This window comes from Hyperolius riggenbachi, chromosome 7 (genome assembly GCF_040937935.1).
Source record: "Hyperolius riggenbachi isolate aHypRig1 chromosome 7, aHypRig1.pri, whole genome shotgun sequence".
Classification (NCBI taxonomy): Eukaryota; Metazoa; Chordata; class Amphibia; order Anura; family Hyperoliidae; genus Hyperolius; species Hyperolius riggenbachi.
Genome location: NC_090652.1, coordinates 75,874,746 through 75,896,796, shown reverse-complemented (window position 1 = coordinate 75,896,796; position 22,051 = coordinate 75,874,746). Strand labels below are relative to the sequence as shown.

At 47.2% G+C, this 22,051-nt stretch overlaps 1 protein-coding gene across 4 annotated transcripts in view; it reads left to right on the top strand.

Annotated features, from left to right (window-relative positions):
- The window catches only part of CACNA1H (calcium voltage-gated channel subunit alpha1 H), an 822,232-nt gene that overhangs the window by 556,968 nt on the left and 243,213 nt on the right, over positions 1 to 22,051 (top strand). For all 4 annotated transcript variants that reach the window (XM_068244151.1, XM_068244150.1, XM_068244152.1 and 1 more), the window contains one exon: positions 1,208 to 1,994. In XM_068244151.1, coding sequence (XP_068100252.1) covers positions 1,208 to 1,994 — 787 coding nt within the window. The remainder of the gene's footprint in view (positions 1 to 1,207; positions 1,995 to 22,051) is intronic.

The window sequence follows — 22,051 nt, the reverse complement described above, 5'->3', positions numbered from 1 at the left end:
AACGACAGACTGTACACACGCCCGATTTGACCTCCAAACGACCTGTCGTTTGCAAAACGCAGACGTGTGTATGGGCCTTTAGTCTGACTAGATTAGCTGCATGCTTGTTTCAGGTGTGGGATTCAGACACTACTGCAGCTAGAAAGATCAGCAATGCTGCCAGGTAACTGGTATTGTTTAAAAGGAAATAAATATGGCAGCCTCCATATACCTCAAAGATCAAGTGTGCAGAGGCATCAGACAGGAAGTAAAGAAAATTTTTCCAATGGGAACAAAACGTTGGACAGTTTACAAGTGTAAATAATTCTGTTGGGCACTTAGTTGTGTGACTCTAGTTGCAGTTTAACCTTTAAATAAAGCTAAGTTTTATTTAATAAAATTAAGTTTTAGAAATAGTATTAAGATTATATTGTAGGCTAAGAATCATTTAGGCACCTGATATTTGGGTGTCAGGTAGCGGCAGTGTAAAATTTTGCGATTAACTGGTTTTAGGGATTGCACAAGACTCACAGATCTTCAGCAAAATCCCCAGGTAGCCCATTCCTAACCTTCTCCTTCTCTCATGCTTTACCTTAACCAAAACTCCTTTTTCACTGTTCCCCATTGCCTCTAATACTAACCAGACACCCATCCTTAACCACTTTCCTAACCTTAACTGACCCACTTCCCCTGTGCCTAAAATTAACTTGCAGCCTATCTATTGATTAGTTGTTACCCTACCCTTACCCTGCACTTCCTCTAAGCCTAACCAGTTATCCTAACCTAACTGTAGCCTGCCCCCACCAGACCCTAAGACTAGGGATTGACAATGAGATGCAAATAATTTAGAGTTGATGCGGGGTTATGCAAATTGTATATGCTGCTTGAAAATTAACCAATCAAATCTTGCTGAGGTAAAATTTGATTGGTCTATTTTCAAGCTGCATAAATTTGCATACAAAATGTGCATAATCCTGCATCAACTCAAAATTTATTGCATCTCATTGACCGTTCGTACCCTAGACAATGACCATATCCTCTTCTGATCCTAACCTCCGTGCTTTACATTTCAATACTCACCTATCAGCATGGAGACTGCAGATAAATGGAGCATTGGATTTTCCAGGTTTCAGTCTATAACCTTGATATTGTGACTTTAGGATTAGCCTCAATCTTGTGCCAGTTCCTTTTTCCAGACATTTCTGTTGAGAATGGTTTCTTCTTGCAGGTGGGGTCTTTCTTCATGATAAACTTGTGCCTGGTTGTAATAGCAACACAGTTCTCGGAAACGAAGCAGCGCGAGAATCAGCTCATGCAGGAGCAGCGTGCGCGATACCTCTCCAACGACAGCACAATCGCCAGCTTCTCCGAACCGGGCAGCTGCTATGAGGAGCTGCTCAAGTACATCTGCCACATCTTCAGGAAGATCAAACGAAGGACGCTGCGCCTCTATAATAACTGGCAGAGCAGGCGGAGGAAAAAAGCCAATGTTAACAGTGCCATAAATGGACAGGGCCGGGGCCGCAAGTGCAAAAGAAGAATCACCTCCATCCATCACTTGTTCCATCATCATCATCACCACCATCACCACCACCATTATCACAATGGAAGCCCCAGAGGACCGAGGTCCAGCCCAGACATCTGTGATGTAGAAATGAAGATCATCAAGCCAAGGAGTCAGTCGAGGCTTCTTCCCCCCTCCCCAAATCACCAGAACTTGTCACCCAGCAGTGAGTCCATCCAGAGCATCTACCACGCAGATTGCCATTATGAGGGGCTCCAACTGAAGTCATGCAAGTCCTCCAATGCCTCCTCCAACACCAAACTGGATGTGGGCCTTAACCACACCAACATGAACTACCCTACCATCCTACCTTCCCCAGCCTCCAGGACCAGCCCCGCCACATTGCCAAAAGGAAAGAAAAGCAGCAGTACTCCTAGTAGTTTGGTCAACAGCCCCATTAGTATGAACACCGACTCCTACGGGAAAAACCATCACCTAGTAAGAGAACACGGTAAGAGACATGGCTTCACTAACTAATGTCGGTTCTTGGCTCATTATGGTAAATGCAGTAATAAAAAGTTGATGCTGAAAAGTAAATCCTTCTTACTATTTGTACATTTTTCAGATTGTTTTGGAAGTTAAATCATGGTAACTACTCAAATTCAAAGTACAAATATACTTAAAGAAAACCTGAACTGAAAATTAAAAGTAAAAATAACCATACACAGGTCATACTTACCTCCCGTGTGGTCTACTACTCAATCTCTTTCTCCTCTCCCGCTTCCTGTTTGTCCACTGTGATCAAGGGAATTCTCCGTCCTCCATTTTGAAAATGGCCATTACCCTCTAACAGCTTCCTGGTCAGCACACTGTTAAACTGTAACATTGCCCACTTCAGCCATAGGGAAACATAGGCATTACTTGGCACATCAGTTGTCCTCTCAGCTATAACTGACAGCAACTGATAAATAACTGACAGCAACTGATATATTTCAGTTCTGACAAAATGTTGTCAGAACTGGAAGGGATCATTGTCAGAAGAAAATGGTGAGCTTCTGAGAGGAACTGACTGCAAGATAACTATGTAACGTTAATTTGAAGTTACCTCAAGTGTTTATTTTAACCTGTTTACGACCGCGTCACACCGGTGGGCGTGGCCGCGGCGGCAGCCCCAGGACCGCCTAACGCCGATTGGCGTAGGGTCCTGGGGCTGTAATTTGCATAAGATTTCGCGCATCTCATGCTCCGCCCCCTCTTCAGTCTCCGAGCGGCTATTGCCACTCGGGAGACTGTTAGACGGCATGGTCGCCATCTATTTACACTGTGCAGCGCTGCTATCAGCAGCAGCGCTGCACTGGGGACAGCTGTGTGACACGGCTGTCCCCCTGGGGGACAAGAGAGCGATCGGCTCTCATAGGCAGAAGCCTATGACAGCCGATCGCCGTAATTGGCCGGCTGTGGGGAGGAAGGGAGGGAGGGAAGGGTTTTAAGGAGACAGGGTAAAATAAAACAAAACACACGAACAATAATATTTATTTAAAGAAAAAATAAACATGGGGGGAGCGATCAGACCCCACCAACAGAGAGCTCTGTTGGTGGGGAGAAAAGGGGGGGGGGATCACTTGTGTGCTGTGTTGTGTGGCCCTGCAGCTAGGCCTTAAAGCTGCAGTGACCAATTTTACTATAAATGGCCTGGTCACTAGGGGGGTTTAGCCCTGCAGTCCTCAAGAGGTTAAATTATTTTACTCAGTACAGGTTCTCTTTAAGGTGGCCTACATTAGTCGACTTGGCAGTCGATTGACAATCCGATTCAATTACTATAATCGGATGAAAATTGGTGCTGCCAAGAGCATGCCCGATTGACGATGCAACCAACTTTGGGTTGAAATTGGTCGCATGTATCGGACATGCTGCAAGATCTTGAGCCGTTGTGGTTGATTGGGTGCGCGGCAGTAACGGTGTGCAATATCGAGGATGAAGGCACCCGAACCCCCAGTGCTGCCCCTCTAATGTAAAATGTGTGTCGTCCGTAACGTGGGGGCGTGTTGCCTGGTGAAGAACATTTTACATGGGGGGAGTGGGGACAGCACAGACAGGAGGTGTCAGATGCAGTGTCACAAGGCCGATTCATGACAGATTTCATGTTGAAATCAATTGGGAAGCGGCCTGTGGTGTATGGGCAGAAAACAGATCTCTCTCCAATCAGATACTACCCTCTTTCCCTGAAATTAAGACATTCCCTGAAAGAAAGCCCTATTATTATTATTATTATTTATTAGATTTATATAGCGCCAACATATTACGCAGCGCTGTACAATAAATAAGGTTACAGACAATGATAACAGGGGTGACAGAACAATACAGGTAATAGACAATAGATACAACAATACAAGTAATAAGCAATAAGATACACAACACAATGCAGATAGTAGTACAATGCCAGATCATAAACTGGAGTGGTAGTGGTGACAAGTTCCAAATTCTGGGTAAAGTGCACACAGTCAAGTATGATACACAAGGGGAGAGGGCCCTGCCAAAGGCTTACAATCTAGAGGGAGGGGTTGGTGACACAAAAGGAGGGGGTGCAGCAAGAAGTTATTGGCAGAAAGGATTAGGGCAGTGTTGAGTTGATGTAGGCCTCCTTGAAGAAGTGAGTTTTGAGTGCTTTTTTGAAGGTGGGAGCGAGCCTGATGGGCAGTGGGAGAGAGTTCCACAGGATGGGGGCAGCTCTAGTGAATCTCGAGCATGCTCGAAATACAGTAGAAGTTCTACCCGAAAGTAAGCTCTAGCTGCCACCGCGCACTTCCTCCTTCCAGCTTGATGGAGGCATGCAGCACATCTAATAGGACGCGTGCAAACTGTTTGGAGCGCAGGGAGGACAACGGACTTATGGGTAACTAACCCCTTCTCATCCAGCTGCACACCTGAGGCAATTAAGCCTCATTTAAATCACGAATTCGAATCCTTAGGGACTCGCAACTACTCGTGAGCCCATGCCTGCTAGCTGCAGTAATGGGAAGAAGTATGGCAACTTGTGTTTCTATTGGAGCCAATGGTCTCACGGGCAGGAACAAGGCTTCATCATTGGGCCAATCACTGCACTCGCTGAGTAGCAGCTAGTGCAGTGATCGGCCCGATAACAGAGCCATGGTTGCGCCTACGAGATCATCGGCTCCAGTAGAAACACAAGTTGTCGTACTTTTTCCCCATAGGCTGAAGATTGGGGACACAGCAGCATGAAGCTGGGGGGAAGAAGAGGATTAGGGGGACATCACGGGGCACTGGGAACAGAGTGACTTGGAGATAGAGGTAAGAGGAGTATGCAGGTGGACATCAGAGGACACCAGGAGGACATAGGGTTACATGGGACACAGGAGTTAAGGGGATAGAGGAGGACACTGGTACAGAGGGGGACACCAGGAGGGCAGTAAATGTACAAGGGGGACACAGGGGCACACAAGAGGTGGATCCAGCAGAGGAAGAGGCGGCACAGTGGGGAAGGCAGGAGGACGCACAGCACAGGAACTTGTGTGTTCATAGTAATACAAGACATCCCCTGAAGATAAGCCCTAGCACAACATTTGGAGCAAAAATGAATTGAAGACGCGGTCTTATTTTTGGGGAAACGCGATATCAGAGAAAGATCTGTCTCTTGGTCGATCTATCCATACATCTTCTGATGTATGGGCACCTTTAGACACATTAAGCTACAAAAGAAGAGCATCGACTCACTTTCCTGATGTTCCCCCGGCGATTGGCGCTCCCCTCCGCTCTGTCCGGCATCCCCGCTTGCTCTGACGTAAGTGTCGGGTCCCGGCTTCATGACGGCATCAAGCCGTGACCCGGAACTTAGCGTCAGTACGAGCAGGGAGGCAGGCGAGGACGGGGGGGTCCACAGCTGCTCATCGCTGGAGCCTGCGAGGTGAGTAAAGGCTGCTGGCTACAGGGGGGACATTTGGTTGAAAGAGGCACACCATGCCCAGCTAGCCCTACCAGGGATCCGGCTGCCTGAACCCCGCCCCCAAACGCGCACCCCATGCAAAATTGCCTGGTCCTTAAAGGAAAACTTAAGTCAGAAAAAAAAATGACATTTACTCACCCGGGGCATCCCTCAGCCCCCCGAAGCTGGATGGTGCCCTCGCAGCCCCGCTCCGATCGTCCTGTCCCCGCCGGCGGCTACTTCGGGGTTCGGCGACAGCCGCCGACAGGCTGGGAACGCGGCTGATTTTCTGCGTTCCCAGCCGCTATATCACCCCTCTATGCTGCTATATGATATAGCAGCTGGGAACGCGGAAAATCAGCCGCGTTCCCAGCCTGTCGGCGGCTGTCGCCGAACCCGGAAGTAGCCGCCGGCGGGGACAGGACGATCGGAGCGGGGCTGCGAGGGCACCATCCAGCTTTGGGGGGCTGAGGGATGCCCCGGGTGAGTAAATGTCATTTTTTTTTTCTGACTCAAGTTTTCCTTTAAGGGGGTTAGGCGGCCGGTCCCGAAAGGGTTAATATATGTTTAATATGCTACATAATTATTATAGGACGGGTATACACGTTCTGTGAGTGTTGTTTTCAAACTGAGGTTTATTTGCCGGAGTGCCCCTTTAAGCTGCCTTGTGTTATCCCAGTTGGCTGGGCTAATGGGTCTTATACAATAATGGCAAAAGTAATAATCAGAGCAGAGAATTACTCATTACCCCGTGTGGCGGCCGAGTGGAATCAAATCATGAGCAATGGGTTCGTAGCATGGGAACATAAACCCTTAAGTATAATTGCATACATTTTAGTAACATAAATAGAGGCTTGCTGGTTTGAAGTGAAACAGCTCTATTGAGCAGAGGCCGAGGCCCGATATTCCCTCTCTCTTCATGCAGGGCCAATGCGTTTTCCTGCCGCTGCTTCCAGACTGGCTGCAAGGGCAGCAGGTTTCACACTGTTTATCCCTCCCAGCAGAATGTCACCATGCTCTTTATACAGTCTATTCTGAATAGCACAAAACATGCGCAAGCACTCCTATGTGCCTCCATTCTGAATAAACAGATCACAGCAAAGCAACGTGACAGTGGACATCTGTCTGTCTGTCTATCTATCTATCCCTTTTCTCAAATAGATAATCCGGGGGGTCTGTATGGCTGATATTGTGGTGAAACCCCTCCCATAGTATGATGTCATGACCATGGTCCTGACCGTTTTCTGTCTGTGAAACCTAAATTGCATTGTGGGTAATGACAGCTTTTTCCAACTGGCAAGCAAGCAATAATCTCCCTCTGTGCATAGAACGCTCAGTAACGAACATTCCGTGCAGATCACCTGGCAGGACTAAAGATGTCACCACCAGTGATAAATTTTAGAATGTAAATCAGAGTGGAAATATTTTACAATGGGAAAACACTGACTAAATAATCTATAAATGAATAATGTAAACAATAAGCAATTGTATTATGTTATTTTCACTACAGTTCCCCTTTAAATGCCCATGTGACCTCTGCTATGTTGGCAAAACGATCACCACATTCAAACTTCACTTTCAGATCTTTTGTAGATTTAAGGAAACAAAAAAATAATGCTTTGGCAGAAAATAAACATATCCCCCGATAGATTTTACAAAATAAATACTATTCCTGGTATTTTCACCGATCTAGTGTGCCGTTTTTTTTACTATAACTCCACGCAAAACACAGTTCATCAGAAAAGCATATAGTGGGCTTTGTGCAAAATGAAATCACCATTTCTAAAAAACCTCTTATGACTAACAAATATAGATACAAACAAATGGTTTTCAATATAGCCTAACATTAGCAGCTCCTCCCATCTCATCACAACTCTCTGTGATGCTGCAAGTATACAGAAAGAGGAAAGCAGAGCCAGAAGGAGGCAGGCTTGGGCTTGAAAAGACATCAGAGAAGACATACTCAGCTATAATGATTCCTGAGCAAAGCCGGGCCGAATGCTCAGTCGGGGATTTTATCAGGGCTGCTAACAAGCAGGCTGAGCAGTGAAGGATGAAACAAAGAGCAGGGTAGGTGTATTCTCTACTGTTCCCACTGATATACAGTATATGGTGAAATACATGAGGGTGCTTCGTCTCTGGTTCACTTTAGTCCTCACTTTGATAAAGCGGCCCTGCATGGTCTCAAAATGTTGGCACTTTTGACTCTTCACGATAAAAGTTATTCTGTTTAACCGAGGAGGTGGCGGCTTTATGGGCGTGGTCTACAGGGGGCATCATCCCCTCACTACAGCATTGGCATGTGCAGGATAGCCTTGGCTTTATCTCATTAACCGTAAAAATCATCCCTTATGTCTGGCGGGCACACGCCACCCTCTAGCGTTTAATTGAGCTAAATGGCACCATACCATGAGCACCCCAGTTGCCCACAGCTGCCATCAAACGTCATTCAGGAGCAACCGAAAGTGATACAGTGAGCACATTCCCTGCTTGCCTTTCACTTTAACTGGTCCTTTATAGCCGCTGTGTAGACCTGTATAAAGGTACCCATAATACCAACATGACACTTTGATTGACTGAAACCACCATTTCAGTCAGCCATCGGCTGAACAAAAGATTTTCCATTCAGTGGGTAAGTCCCTAGGCACTTGCTTAGGTTGCCTTAATAAATAACGGCCCTCTCAAAGAACAAAACCGATGTCACAAGCCCAAGGGACGGGGGGACATTTTGCTTACCAACAGTAGAGGAGAAAGAAAAAGATGCAAAATGTTAGTGGGCGCCGGTTTCATAAACTAAAGAGCTGGAGTCGGATGATTTTTGTAGCCCTGTTAGGACTGTGGAGTTTCAGCAATTTTGGGTACCTAGAGTTGGAGTCGGAGTCGCTGGTTTCCTAAACTGCGGAGTGGGAGTCGGAGTTTGAATCGGATGATTTTTGTACCAACTCCACAGCCCTGGTTAAAATAATAAAAAACAAAGATTTGTAGCGATAAGTTTATATTTAGAATTGGAACGGGATTACACTTTAATTTGCTTTTGTTGGTCTTATCAGCCACAAGTGTGAGCCCATGAGACCTGAGATGTAATGTTATCCAAGATCTGTATAGAATGGACTGCTTTCTTGCTACTGCAGTGGCACCGCTGTATATGATGTGATCTCTCTCTACCTTCAGGTGACAGCCTTTCAGTGGAGTGTCTGTGGATGCACAGGTGCTCATGTAGACAGTGCGCTCTCGCTCTCTCCTGGAGCCTTCACTGTCAGTACTGTGGATACACAGGTGCTCATGTAGACAGTGCACTTTCGCTCTCTCCTGGAGCCTTCACTGTCAGTACTGTGGATACACAGGTGCTCATGCAGACAGTGCACTCTCCCTCTCTCTCTCTCTCTCTCTCTCTCTCTCTCTCTCTCTCTCTCTCTCCTGGAGCCTTCGGTGTCAGTACTGTGGAAGCACATGTGCTCATGCAGACAGTGCGCTCTCGCTCTCTCCTGGAGTCTTCACTGTCAGTACTGTGGATACACAGGTGCTCATGCAGACAGTGCGCTCTCCCTCTCTCTCTCTCTCTCTCTCTCTCCTGGAGCCTTCGGTGTCAGTACTGTGGAAGCACATGTGCTCATGCAGACAGTGCGCTCTCGCTCTCTCTCTCTCTCTCTCTCTCTCTCCTGGAGCCTTCAGTGTCAGTACTGTGGATACACAGGTGCTCATGCAGACAGTGCGCTCTCCCTCTCTCTCTCTCTCTCTCCTGGAGCCTTCGGTGTCAGTACTGTGGATACACAGGTGCTCATGCAGACAGTGCGCTCTCCCTCTCTCTCTCTCTCTCTCTCTCTCTCTCTCTCTCTCTCTCTCTCCTGGAGCCTTCGGTGTCAGTACTGTGGAAGCACATGTGCTCATGCAGACAGTGCGCTCTCGCTCTCTCCTGGAGTCTTCACTGTCAGTCTACATCCATCCACCGAGGCACAATTCGACAGTAGAGCCAACTCACCTCTCCGGCCGGCACAATCCTCCATCAGTCTGCAAATTCCCCATTGACCTGTGTGTGACATATGAGGAAAAACTCACTAAGTGTCACCAGTGATTGTAAGGGAGGGCTCCCCACCCTGAAGCCATCAAAAATTATCTTTCAAACGACCATGTTTGCAGGTGTGTTTAGGCCTTTGCCCAGTGGCGTAACAAAGGAGTTGGTAGCCCCGGTGCAAGTTTTACAATGGGCCCCAAGCACTTTATTCATATGGAGCCTCAAAACCAACCAAGGACAGCTGCAGTGTCAGAAAGGTGTACTACTATTCACTGTACATATAAAGGAGTTCATTTCCAGCATAGTACAGATGAAAACGATAAGAAGATGGATGAAGGAGGGTCAATAATAATAATAATCCAAACATCTGTATAGTGCTTTTCTCCTTTTGGAGTCAAAGCGCTCAAGAGCTGCAGCCACTACAGGGCAGCTCAAGGGGCCAACCTGCAGTGTTAGGAAGTCCTGCTTTGAACTCCTTACTGAATAGGTACTGACCCTGGTCTACCATGTCAAAGGCAGAGCCCTTAACCAGTACACTATCCAGCCACTGGTCCAGGGGCCCGGTGTGTGGCAACCTCTGCTTCCCCACTGCCTTTGACCTAAGACTACTGGACACTTGCTTCCCCTATAATGGCAACAACCATCTGATCAGCAATAAAACCGCCAATAATTCAGTTGGTATTTTTTTTTTCATGATACAGCACCAGAAGCCAGGGGGCAATCTTCTCTAAGCTTTCTCTAAATTATATACAGCCTCTTTGTGACCAGCCTGCCCCGTAGTACAATGCGGTCCTGTGACCAGCCTGCCCCGTAGTACAATGCGGTCCTGTGACCAGCCTGCCCCATAGTTGTAAAATGCGATCCTGTGACCAGCCTTCCCCATAGTACAATGCGGTGCTGTGACCAGCCTGCCCCATAGTACAATGCAGTCCTGTGACCAGCCTGCCCCGTAGTACAATGCGGTCCTGTGACCAGCCTGCCCCATAGTAGTAAAATGCGGCCCTGTGACCAGCCTGCCCCGTAGTACAATGCGGTCCTGTGACCAGCCTGCCCCATAGTATAATGCTGTCCTGTGACCGGCCTGCCCCATAGTAGTAAAATGCGGTCCTGTGACCAACCTGCTCCATAGAAGTAAAATGCGGTCCTGTGACCAGCCTGCCCCATAGTAGTAAAATGCAGTCCTGTGACCGGCCTGCCCCATAGTAGTAAAATGCGGTCCTGTGACCAACCTGCTCCATAGAAGTAAAATGTGGTCCTGTGACCAGCCTGCCCCATAGTAGTAAAATGCAGTCCTGTGACCGGCCTGCCACATAGTAGTAAAATGTGGGCCTGTGACCAGCCTGCCTTGTAGTACAATGCGGTCCTGTGACCGGCCTGCCCCATAGTACAATGCGGTCCTGTGACCAGCCTGCCCCATAGTACACTGCGGTCCTGTGACCAGCCTGCCGCGTAGTACAAAGCGGTCCTGTGACCAGGCTGCCCCATAGTACAATGCAGTCCTGTGCCCGGCCTGCCCCATAGTACAATGCGGTCCTGTGACCGGCCTGCCCCGTAGTGCAATGCGGTCCTGTGACCGGCCTGCCCCGTAGTACAATGCGGTCCTGTGACCGGCCTGCCCCGTAGTACAATGCGGTTCTGTGACCAGCCTGCCCCATAGTACAATGCGGTCCTGTGACCAGCCTGCCCCATAGTACAATGTGGTCCTGTGACCAGCCTGCCCCATAGTACAATGCGGTCCTGTGACCAGCCTGCCCCTTAGTACAATGCGGTCCTGTGACCAGCCTGCCCCATAGTACAATGCGGTCCTGTGACCAGCCTGCCCCGTAGTACAATGCGGTCCTGTGGCCAGCCTGCCCCATAGTACAATGCGGTCCTCTGACCGGCTTGCCCCATAGTACAATGCGGTCCTGTGACCGGCCTGCCCCATAGTACAATGTGGTCCTGTGACAAGCCTGCCCTGTAGCTTGGGACTTTCATAACATTTTGCCATCACAATTTTTTTTTATTAGATTCTGAGGTTATTTTGTTCCATCGTCTTAGCTTCTCAGCCATTCCTTTTAATTATGTTAATTATGTTAATAAGAAAGCGCGTTCTCCGTCAAGTATGCAGGGAAAATGGTTTCCAAGGCTGTCTGGAATAATAATGAATATTATTAAACACTTCATATTAATGAAACATATGAAGAGACATGAGTCATTTCATTAGCAGACGGGTCGGTATAGTCAGAGCCGGGTGATATATCCTTCTGCAATCAGACCCTCGTTAGGGCTTTTCATGTAGTTTTACCCACAGAGGCTGGAAATTGCCAGTCTGAGGATAAATCTTAAAGGGGAACTGAAGAGAGAGGTATATGGAGGCTGCCATGTTTATTTCCTTTTAAGCAATACCAGTTGCCCTGCAGCCCTGCTGACCCTCTGCCTCTAATACTATTAGCCATAGCCCCTGAACAAGCATGCAGCAGATCAGGTGTTTCAGACATTAAAGTCAGATCTTACAAGACTAGCTGCATGCTTGTTTCTGGTGTTATTCAGATACTACTGCAGAGAAATAGACCAGCAGGGCTGCCAGGTAACTGGTATTGATTAAAAGGAAATAAATATGGCATGCAGTGCAGGGTATGCAGTGATTGTTATTACAAATGTGCAGCTGCCTGTCACACACACACAGGTACCCTGAACAGGTGCAGTCACGTAGGTAGGTAGGTAGGTGCACTGAACAACAACAGGTGGGTATGCAGTGATTGGTATTACAAATGTGCAGCTGCCTGTCACACACACAGGTAGTCACTGAATGTGCTGGGCCTGGCAGTAGTAGCACAGTAGGAATTACAAAGGCTGTATATGCAACACAAGTGTGTGTGGGACACACACACACAAAAAATAGATCACAAGAACAACATTAGCTCTCAAAAGAGCTGTTGAGGAGGAGGAGTGCTTTTTAGCAATAAGAACAGCAAGAAGAAGCAAGCTAACAAGCCTAACACAAGTCAGCAGGTTCTCTCCCTCCTCTAATTACTGCAGCCACATGAGTGAGTGAAATGGCTGACGCTGCCTGCGTTTTATAAGGGGGGGGGTGGCTCCAGGAGGGAGTGTAGCCTGATTGGCTACCCTGTGCCTGCTGACTGTGATGTAGAGGGTCAAAGTTGACCCTAATGATCATGGGCGTCCGCAGAAAATTTTCCAGGGGGGGGGCAAAAAGTGGGGAGCAAAAAGCGGGGCGGCGCAATTTGGGCTGCTGTTGTGTGGCGCGCGTAGCGCTCCAAAAAATGGAGCTAGGTCATACGCGCGCCGCACCGAAAAATGGGTGTGGTCATGAACCAGAATGTGGGTGTGGTCGTGGGTGGAGACAAGTTTACATGAACTAAGCAATGGTGGGACATTAGATTAGGACAGTGGTGGCGAACCTTTTGGAGGTCGAGTGTCCAAACTGCAAAGTCACTTTACTATCACAAAGTGCCAACAGCAATTTAAACTACCGGTAAATACAAACGTTTTAACTCATACATGAACATTATGGAAAATTAAGTTGAAAATAAACTGTGAAGATAAACAATTTCATCCATCGTACTCCTGAAAAAAATTATTCATTTTTTTTAGAACCTTCCAGTTTCATTTTCTGTTTTAAAAAGCGGAAAAAGTAGGTTTAATGCTATTGTCTCATATGATGATGATTCAGCTTTTTCCATAGTCTCGCAGTTAGCAATCATGTGACCCCCAACAAGACAAATTCAGCAATCATGAGGCCCCCAACATGACCAACTCAGCAATCATGAGGCCCCCAACAAGACAAATTCAGCAATCATGAGGCCCCCAACAAGACAAATTCAGCAATCATGAGGCCCCCAACAAGACAAATTCAGCAATCTTGAGGCCCCCAACAAATCATGAGGCCCCCAACAAGACAAAGTCAGTAACCATGAGGCCCGCAACAAGACAAATTCAGCAGTCATGAGGCACATAAATAGACAGCTTTTCACATAAATAGGCAGAATGCCCCCTTAATATGTAGACACCTCTCACCTGGCAGCAGTTCCCCAAAATACACTCAATCTGACAGCAGTGGTTCCCCAAAAATAGGTAGCCACAGGTCTATAGGTGTCCCCAGAATAGGTGGCCAGCGGTATAGATGTCCCCAGAACTGGTAGCCAGGGGTAGAGATGTCCCCAGAACAGGTAGCCAGGGGTATATGTGCCCAGTATATGTAGGCAGGGGTATATGTCCCAGTATATGTAGGCAGGGGGTATATGTCCCAGTATATGTAGCCATGGGGATATGTCCCAGTATATGTAGGCAGGGGTATATGTCCCCAGAAAAAAGTAGCCAGGGGTATATGTCCCAGTATATGTAGGCAGGGGTATATGTCCCAGTATATGTAGGCAGGGGGATATGTCCCAGTATATGTAGCCAGGGGGATATGTCCCAGTATATGTAGGCAGGGGGTATATGTCCCAGTATATGTAGGCAGGGGGTATATGTCCCAGTATATGTAGGCAGGGGGTATATGTCCCAGTATATGTAGCCAGGGGGATATGTCCCAGTATATGTAGGTAGGGGTATATGTCCCCAGAAAAAGTAGCCAGGGGTATATGTCCCAGTATATGTAGGCAGGGGTATATGTCCCAGTATATGTAGGCAGGGGTATATGTCCCAGTATATGTAGGCAGGGGGTATATGATATGTCCCAGTATATGTAGCCAGGGGGATATGTCCCAGTATATGTAGGCAGGGGGATATGTCCCAGTATATGTAGGCAGGGGTATATGTCCCAGTATATGTAGGCAGGGGGTATATGTCCCAGTATATGTAGCCAGGGGTATATGTCCCAGTATATGTAGGCAGGGGTATATGTCCCAGTATATGTAGCCAGGGGGATATGTCCCAGTATATGTAGGCAGGGGGATATGTCCCAGTATATGTAGGCAGGGGTATATGTCCCAGTATATGTAGGCAGGGGGTATATGTCCCAGTATATGTAGCCAGGGGTATATGTCCCAGTATATGTAGGCAGGGGTATATGTCCCAGTATATGTAGGCAGGGGTATATGTCCCAGTATATGTAGGCAGGGGGTATACGTCCCAGTATATGTAGCCAGGGGGATATGGCCCAGTATATGTAGCCAGGGGGATATGTCCCAGTATATGTAGGCAGGTGTATATGTCCCAGTATATGTAGGCAGGGGGTATATGTCTCAGTATATGTAGTCAGGGGTATATGTCCCAGTATATGTAGGCAGGGGGTATATGTAGGCAGGTGTATATGTCCCAGTATATGTAGGCAGGGGTATATGTCCCAGTATATGTAGGCAGGGGTATATGTCCCAGTATATGTAGGCAGGGGTATATGTCCCAGTATATGTAGGCAGGGGTATATGTCCCAGTATATGTAGGCAGGTGTATATGTCCCAGTATATGTAGGCAGGGGTATATATCCCCAGAAAAAGTAGCCAGGGGTATATGTCCCAGTATATGTAGGCAGGGGTATATGTCCCAGTATATGTAGGCAGGGGTATATGTCCCAGTATATGTAGGCAGGGGTATATGTCCCAGTATATGTAGGCAGGGGGTATACGTCCCAGTATATGTAGCCAGGGGGATATGGCCCAGTATATGTAGCCAGGGGGATATGTCCCAGTATATGTAGGCAGGTGTATATGTCCCAGTATATGTAGGCAGGGGGTATATGTCTCAGTATATGTAGTCAGGGGTATATGTCCCAGTATATGTAGGCAGGGGGTATATGTAGGCAGGTGTATATGTCCCAGTATATGTAGGCAGGGGTATATGTCCCAGTATATGTAGGCAGGGGTATATGTCCCAGTATATGTAGGCAGGGGTATATGTCCCAGTATATGTAGGCAGGGGTATATGTCCCAGTATATGTAGGCAGGTGTATATGTCCCAGTATATGTAGGCAGGGGTATATATCCCCAGAAAAAGTAGCCAGGGGTATATGTCCCAGTATATGTAGGCAGGGGTATATGTCCCAGTATATGTAGGCAGGGGTATATGTCCCAGTATATGTAGGCAGGGGTGTATGTCCCAGTATATGTAGGCAGGGGGTATATGTCCCAGTATATGTAGGCAGGTGTATATGTCCCAGTATATGTAGGCAGGGGTATATGTCCCAGTATATGTAGGCAGGGGTATATGTCCCAGTATATGTAGGCAGGGGGATATGTCCCAGTATATGTAGGCAGGGGGTATATGTCCCAGTATATGTAGGCAGGTGTATATGTCCCAGTATATGTAGGCAGGGGGTATATGTCCCAGTATATGTAGGCAGGGGTATATGTCCCAGTATATGTAGGCAGGGGTATATGTCCCAGTATATGTAGCCAGGGGGATATGTCCCCAGAAAAAGTGGCCATGTGTGCAGGAGGAGGGGAGCAGCGGAGAGAAGAGGGAGAGCTATGGGCACTCACCTTAGGGGGCTCTCCCTCCCTCTCTCGCTCTCCCCTCCGGAGTCCGGAATGAAGTGTGCAGCGGCAGGCAGCGGGCGGAACTTACCTCCTCTCGTCGCACGCGCCGGATGGATTAGCCGCTACTCTGGCCTGATCCAGACCAGAGTGCGGCACCAGAACTTCCGGCGCAGGAGCAAGAGGAGGTAAGTTCCGCCCGCTGCCAGCCGCTGCACACTTCATTCCGGAGGGGACAGCGAGGGAGAGAGAGCCCCCTAAGGTGAGGGAAGGGGGGGAGACGTCCGCCCTTCCCCACTGTGCCCATAGCTCTCTCTCTTCTCTGCGCTGTTCCCCTCCTGCTGGCTGCACGGGCACGCGGCCAGGGGGGGGCAGCGGGCGGCCAGGCTCGGGCAGATGCCCGGTTTTGCCATATGTGCGGACGCCCATGCTAATGATGTAATATAGGGGGTGGGTCAAACCGCCATAAAGTTCGCGGTCGATCACGAACACGAACCACTGAAGTTTGCGCGAATAAGTTTGCATGCAAAACGTTTGGGCCATCTCTAAATAGTAGTAGGATTATATGAATATATCAATACTTATGTTCTATTTCTCTGTGTCTATGTATGTATGAATGTATGTGAGCAAGCAAAAGAGTAGCAATTAGATAATAGCAAATAAGTGATAACACCTCTAACACACACACACACACACACACACACACACACACACACACACACACCCACACACACACACACACACACACACACACACACACACACACACACACACACACACACACACACACACACACTGAGACTCCACGCACACACACATACGTGCACACACACATACGCGCACACGCACATACGCGCACACACACATACGCGCACACACACACGCACACACTCATACACACACACGCGCGCGCGCGCACACGCACATACGCGCACACACACACGCACACACTCATACACACACACGCGCACACACGCGCGCGCGCGCACACACACACACACACACACACACTGCGACTCCACGCACACACACATACGCGCACACACACACCTAACCTACCTATTTATACTCATGACATTCCTGTAGAAGTTCCAGTGATGACGTCAGCTGGGGTTTCCAATCAGGTAGCTTAGTTAGGGGAAGAGAGGAAATAGTTAAATTAGGAATAAATCCTGGAAATGGGTTGATATACCGTGATTTCAGTTCCAGAAATGCTGCTCTCAGCAATATTACTGAACAGCGTTGGAACATTATTTAGAATAAGTGACATAACTAGGGCGATAGTTTTATTAAGGACATCCTGGAATCCTCCTTACTCTTATTTGCACGTAGGGCCATTGTGTAGTCACTCAGCAGTGCCATGAGGAAGTCACACAAAATGGCTGCCCTCTGGTTTGCCTCACAGCTCTTCAGGCTGCCTCCTCACACCCAGATACTCCATTTATCTCTCCAGGAGCTCAGCAAAATCAAAACTAAACACATTTCAAAGCTCTCAGTCTCATTCTGCCTCTCTATTGTTTATGCCAGTAACATTTCCACCCCCAGATGCAGCATTCGTGAGGCGCACTTTAGAGCTTTTCATTGATAGCACATATGTTTAGATGAAAGCAGGAAAATCATTTGCATGCCTATAGCGATATGACGGAGGCTGCGGCTGTGTCAGCATTGAGCTTTGCCGCTTCTTGTTTTCAGAAGCTGCTTACTTGCTTCCAGCAAATAGTTTAACCATGTCTTAGAGACGACTTTTGTTTTGCAAGAGTAAACGAAACAGTATGTACTACGCATAGACCGTCAGGAAACTTAAAACAAACTTGACAATGCTCTCTGCTGTAAGGAAAACTGGCTGCCAGTTGTGACTCTGAGGTGAGTCATATGGGGAAGAACTAAGGCGATAAGGGGCAGGGCCTTTATGTTAGGAAGCAGCAGCCAATTGGTTAGTCATTTTCAGAAACCGGCCCTGCGTGCACGGCTTATTAGCAGCCGTGCACGCAGGGCCGGTTCTAGACTTTTTTTCTGCCTGAGGCAAACCTGTAAGGCAGCCCCCCCCCCCCCCCCCCCATTTGGAATGATCGCACAGCACCTGACAATTTACTCTGCCTCTTTTAATGTTCTCACATGACATGCTGCAGCTCAATACATAGCACACTGGCTGGCCGTGTGCTTGTAACAAACTGCTCACCCTCAGCCAGTCAGCCGCCTCCATTCCTCCATAGTCAGGACAGCAGTGCCACCTCCTCCCTTCTGCTTTGCAAGTCAAACAAAACACTGCTGCTCTCCTGCCTCCCCCCTCCTCACTCACTGTCAGACTCCTCACACAGCACAACAAGCTGCTTTTCCCTGATGATGACCTCTTCACCTCGCTCTCCTCTCGTTTATCCTCCAGCTCTGACTGCATGCTGTAAGTGTAAACACAGTAAAAACATTGTGCCCCTGTAATCTCTGCTGCATGATGCAAATGCTTCACCTTGCTTTGTGAGAGAACGGAGGGGTGGGTCGACTATTAAAGAGCACAGGAACAGGAAATTGGAGAGACCCCAAGACAACGAGCAGCTTGAGGAGTGTCAGCAACACGTAATCTAGCCCACAATGGGATTAATTCACAATTTATTTTGTCATTACAGAGGTACTTTAAAGAACTGTAACCAAAGATTGACCTTCATCCCAATCAGTAGCTGTTACCCCCTTTTCCATGAGAAATCTATTCCTTTTATCGAATAGATCATCAGGGAGGTCTGTATAGCTGATATTATAGGGAAACCCCTCCCACAGTGTGATGTTAGGACATAGGTCCTGACAGTTTCCTATCTGTGAACCGTGTTGCATTGTGGGAAATAACAGCTATTTCCAACTGCCAAGCACCCAGTCTCTCCCTCTGTGCATATGTATATCTATTGAAAAAACAACCTTTAGTCTATTGCAATGTGAGTGGGTGTGGTTATAAATATTGGCAGTTGGTGTTGTCCAGCTTTTTTTCTTGTCTGCTAGTAGTAAACATGATGACGTGAAGGCTCATAGTGGATCCAACAACATGAACAAATTACATTGCGAATATCAATCATTTCTTGATCTCTCTTCTATTTTTTAACTTCTATCTTTGCAATGTATTGATTCATTTGTAAAGTTCCTCTTTAAACTGTAACTGTCGAGCCTAAATTCAAAAATCAATTCTTTATTTTTATCTGGTAAACAAGTAATAAGAATGCTAACCAGGAAACCCAAAAGTTAAAATCACTATTACTTTTCTTGTTGATAAATGACCATTCCCCAGTTTACCTGACTCTTATTTGGTACATCTGCCTCACAAAGGAAGTTGCAGAGCATGCTGGGTTGTCCTTTTTTGCTTTTCTACTTTCCTTAACTAATGCAGCCTGATTGGCTGAAGCCTCTTTTCCCCTCCCACACCTCTGTTCCTCTCTGATTGAGACAATGCACTTTCTATAGTAGAGGGCAGGCAATGCATACACAATTAGACAGAGAAGAATAAGGGAGGAAATGACATCAGGATTGGCTTCAAAATAGCCACAGTTAAAATGGGAAATGCTAAGAAGGATTTTCTCTGTTTTTTTACTGTAGAAAAATCACTAAAATCAAAACATGGACAGTGCAATGCATTTGCTGTGTAAGTAGAGCAAGTATTTATCTACCAATATATGTGTTGTTGAGATAGTATGGCTGACAGCTCCTCTTTAATAGGCATGTAATACAGCGGTACATTTGGCTTTCAAGGCTACAAAGGAATGATTTACATATTAGTCCATCCTCTTCCTCTGAAGTGATATACTATGGTTGTTGCTTCTTACATATATATACTGTAGGTGACATTTGCATTTACCTTCAATTTTAAAGTATTTTCCACAATGCATTTATTTAGATGTATCTTCCCAAGTGATATACATTTTCACTATACATTTTTTAACAGTTTTCTCATGTTATATGTTCTGCTTTAAATCATCACTTGAAGCCCAGGTTCAGGCACCCATTTCTATAACCACACAATGAAACATGATGTTTAAATTATTTGTGTGCAAAATAATTTAAAAGTACAAATTGCAGGTTTGCAAAATAAATAAAAGCAAATGATATGCTGCTCTGAGCAGTCAGAGCACTACTCCCGCGCCGTGCGGAGCTGAACCGTGTTCCTCCACAGCAGCGTGCCACTTATACTAAGTTTATCCGTCCCAGCTGTGTGTTCAGTCCCAGGAATATCAGCAAACCGCTTTACAGGAACAGCTCAGCACTTTTACAATAATCACTGCTGCCATTTATTCTATTTCTGTGCATGTTAGTGCACTGTATATCTCACCTATTCATAGGACAGCAGAGTTCTTCTAGCACATTACAGCCTTTTATTCGTGAGACTTCTGTGCGCTGGAAATCACTTACAACAGTTTTCCATTTTTCCATGACTATATTATACTGCATTTTTTTATTTACTTGACATTCAGCGGTGTAATGATAGCTCCTGCCTCTCCATTCACCAGGGGTGCCCATTCCTCTTTCCCAGCATGCCATTGGCCCTCTTATGTGCTACAGCCAGGCACTGTGCAGCCGCGTTCGTATGAATTGGCCGCCGGGAGACTTGGGCGCAGGAGACAGCCGGTATATCCTGCTACTGCACAAGTTCCCGGCGCATAAATACTATTCCCCCTCTAGGTCCACGTGGATAGTGGGGAATAATATAATTCAGCTTCCAGCTATTGCTGGAGGCCAAATTATAGTGTTTTAAGAGCAACTTCAGCGCCGTCTTCTGACGGCGCTGAAGTTACTCACTGCTGTAATTCCTATTACGGTCTATGGTGGCGCCGGCTGCGCCCAAATCTCCTGCGCTGTTATGACAGCGCTCGGTGCAGCTTGCCTCACACCCATGTCATGTGATATGCAGGAAGGAACAGCCAGGCGCTCTGCAGCCTCACACCCATGTCATGTGACATGCAGGAAGGAACAGCCAGGCACTGTGCAACTTCACACCCAAGGCCAGGCAGAGGCAAGAGAGGCTCCAGCCTCAGGGCGCAGTGTAGGAGGGGGCGCACAACTCACTCAGCTATCATTCCCCTATAGTGTTTGAAGCTGTAGGTCTTTGACCCAGCTCTGCTCACACCCATGTCATGTGAAATGCAGGAACACTTGGGAGCTGTGCAGACTGCACAACGTCCGGCTGCAGTGAAGGGGATAGAGGAGATGGACCTTTCCCACTGCTGGAGGCAGGTAACATATTGTGCACCCTGCACTACTCTACATATTGGATATTGGTACAAACCATTCTACTCTGCAATGCCTTGGGGGTGTGGGGCACAAATGCTCCTATCCACCTCCCAGTCCAACACTGGCTCCATTGTTTATGGTTACATCACTATTTTGTGTAGCATTTTCCCATGCAGCATTGTTTAATATTGTAAGGTCTCCCTTATCTATTCTACATTGTGTAATATGATAGTACTTTATAAATAAAGTTTAACCTCCTTAGTGGTTACCCTAAGTCAGGCTCAGGCCGTAAATCTGCAACTCAGAACGGTAACCCTGAGCCTGACTCGGGGTAGCCCCCTGGGGGCATATGCAGAGTCTTTGCGCAGTGGGCATTTTCAACTCGCCTCACCCAGGATCCAGACACTGGAAGCCAACCACCCAGACGCTGGTCCTCGGAGGCTCTTGAATCCCTCTAGTGAGATTGCCGCCTGTCGTCATGATGACAAACAGCGATTTCACTATAGGGGTAGGGCCACCCAGTGGATAGAGGGAGAATTTGCAGCGCAGGATCCAGGGTAGGTGAGTAATGTGCATGGCCTTTGCAGATCTGTCTAGCGGTATGATTTTTTCCTGCTTTATGGGTCCTTTCATGCTGCGTTGGTATGCGTTAATGTGCATTAGTACACGTTGGTACACGTTTCTCCCATAGCAGAGCATTGTGAAAAAGCAGTTAAAATGCGTATAGTTGTAACTGAGTCATAGGGAAATATGGGCATAACTTTTAAAATCAAGTTTTCTTTCAGTCATAACTGAGAGCAACTGATTAAGAGTAAAAGGGCCCTAAGGGTCTAAAAGTGTGTGAAAAAATTGCATCGCTTTTAGACCCTAAAATACATAAGTACCATATATACTCAAATACAAGTCAACCTCGTGTATAAGTCGACTCCAATATTCAACCTTCTTAAGCTGGAATTTTTATTGACTCAAGTATAAGTCTACCCAGCAATGGCTGCACT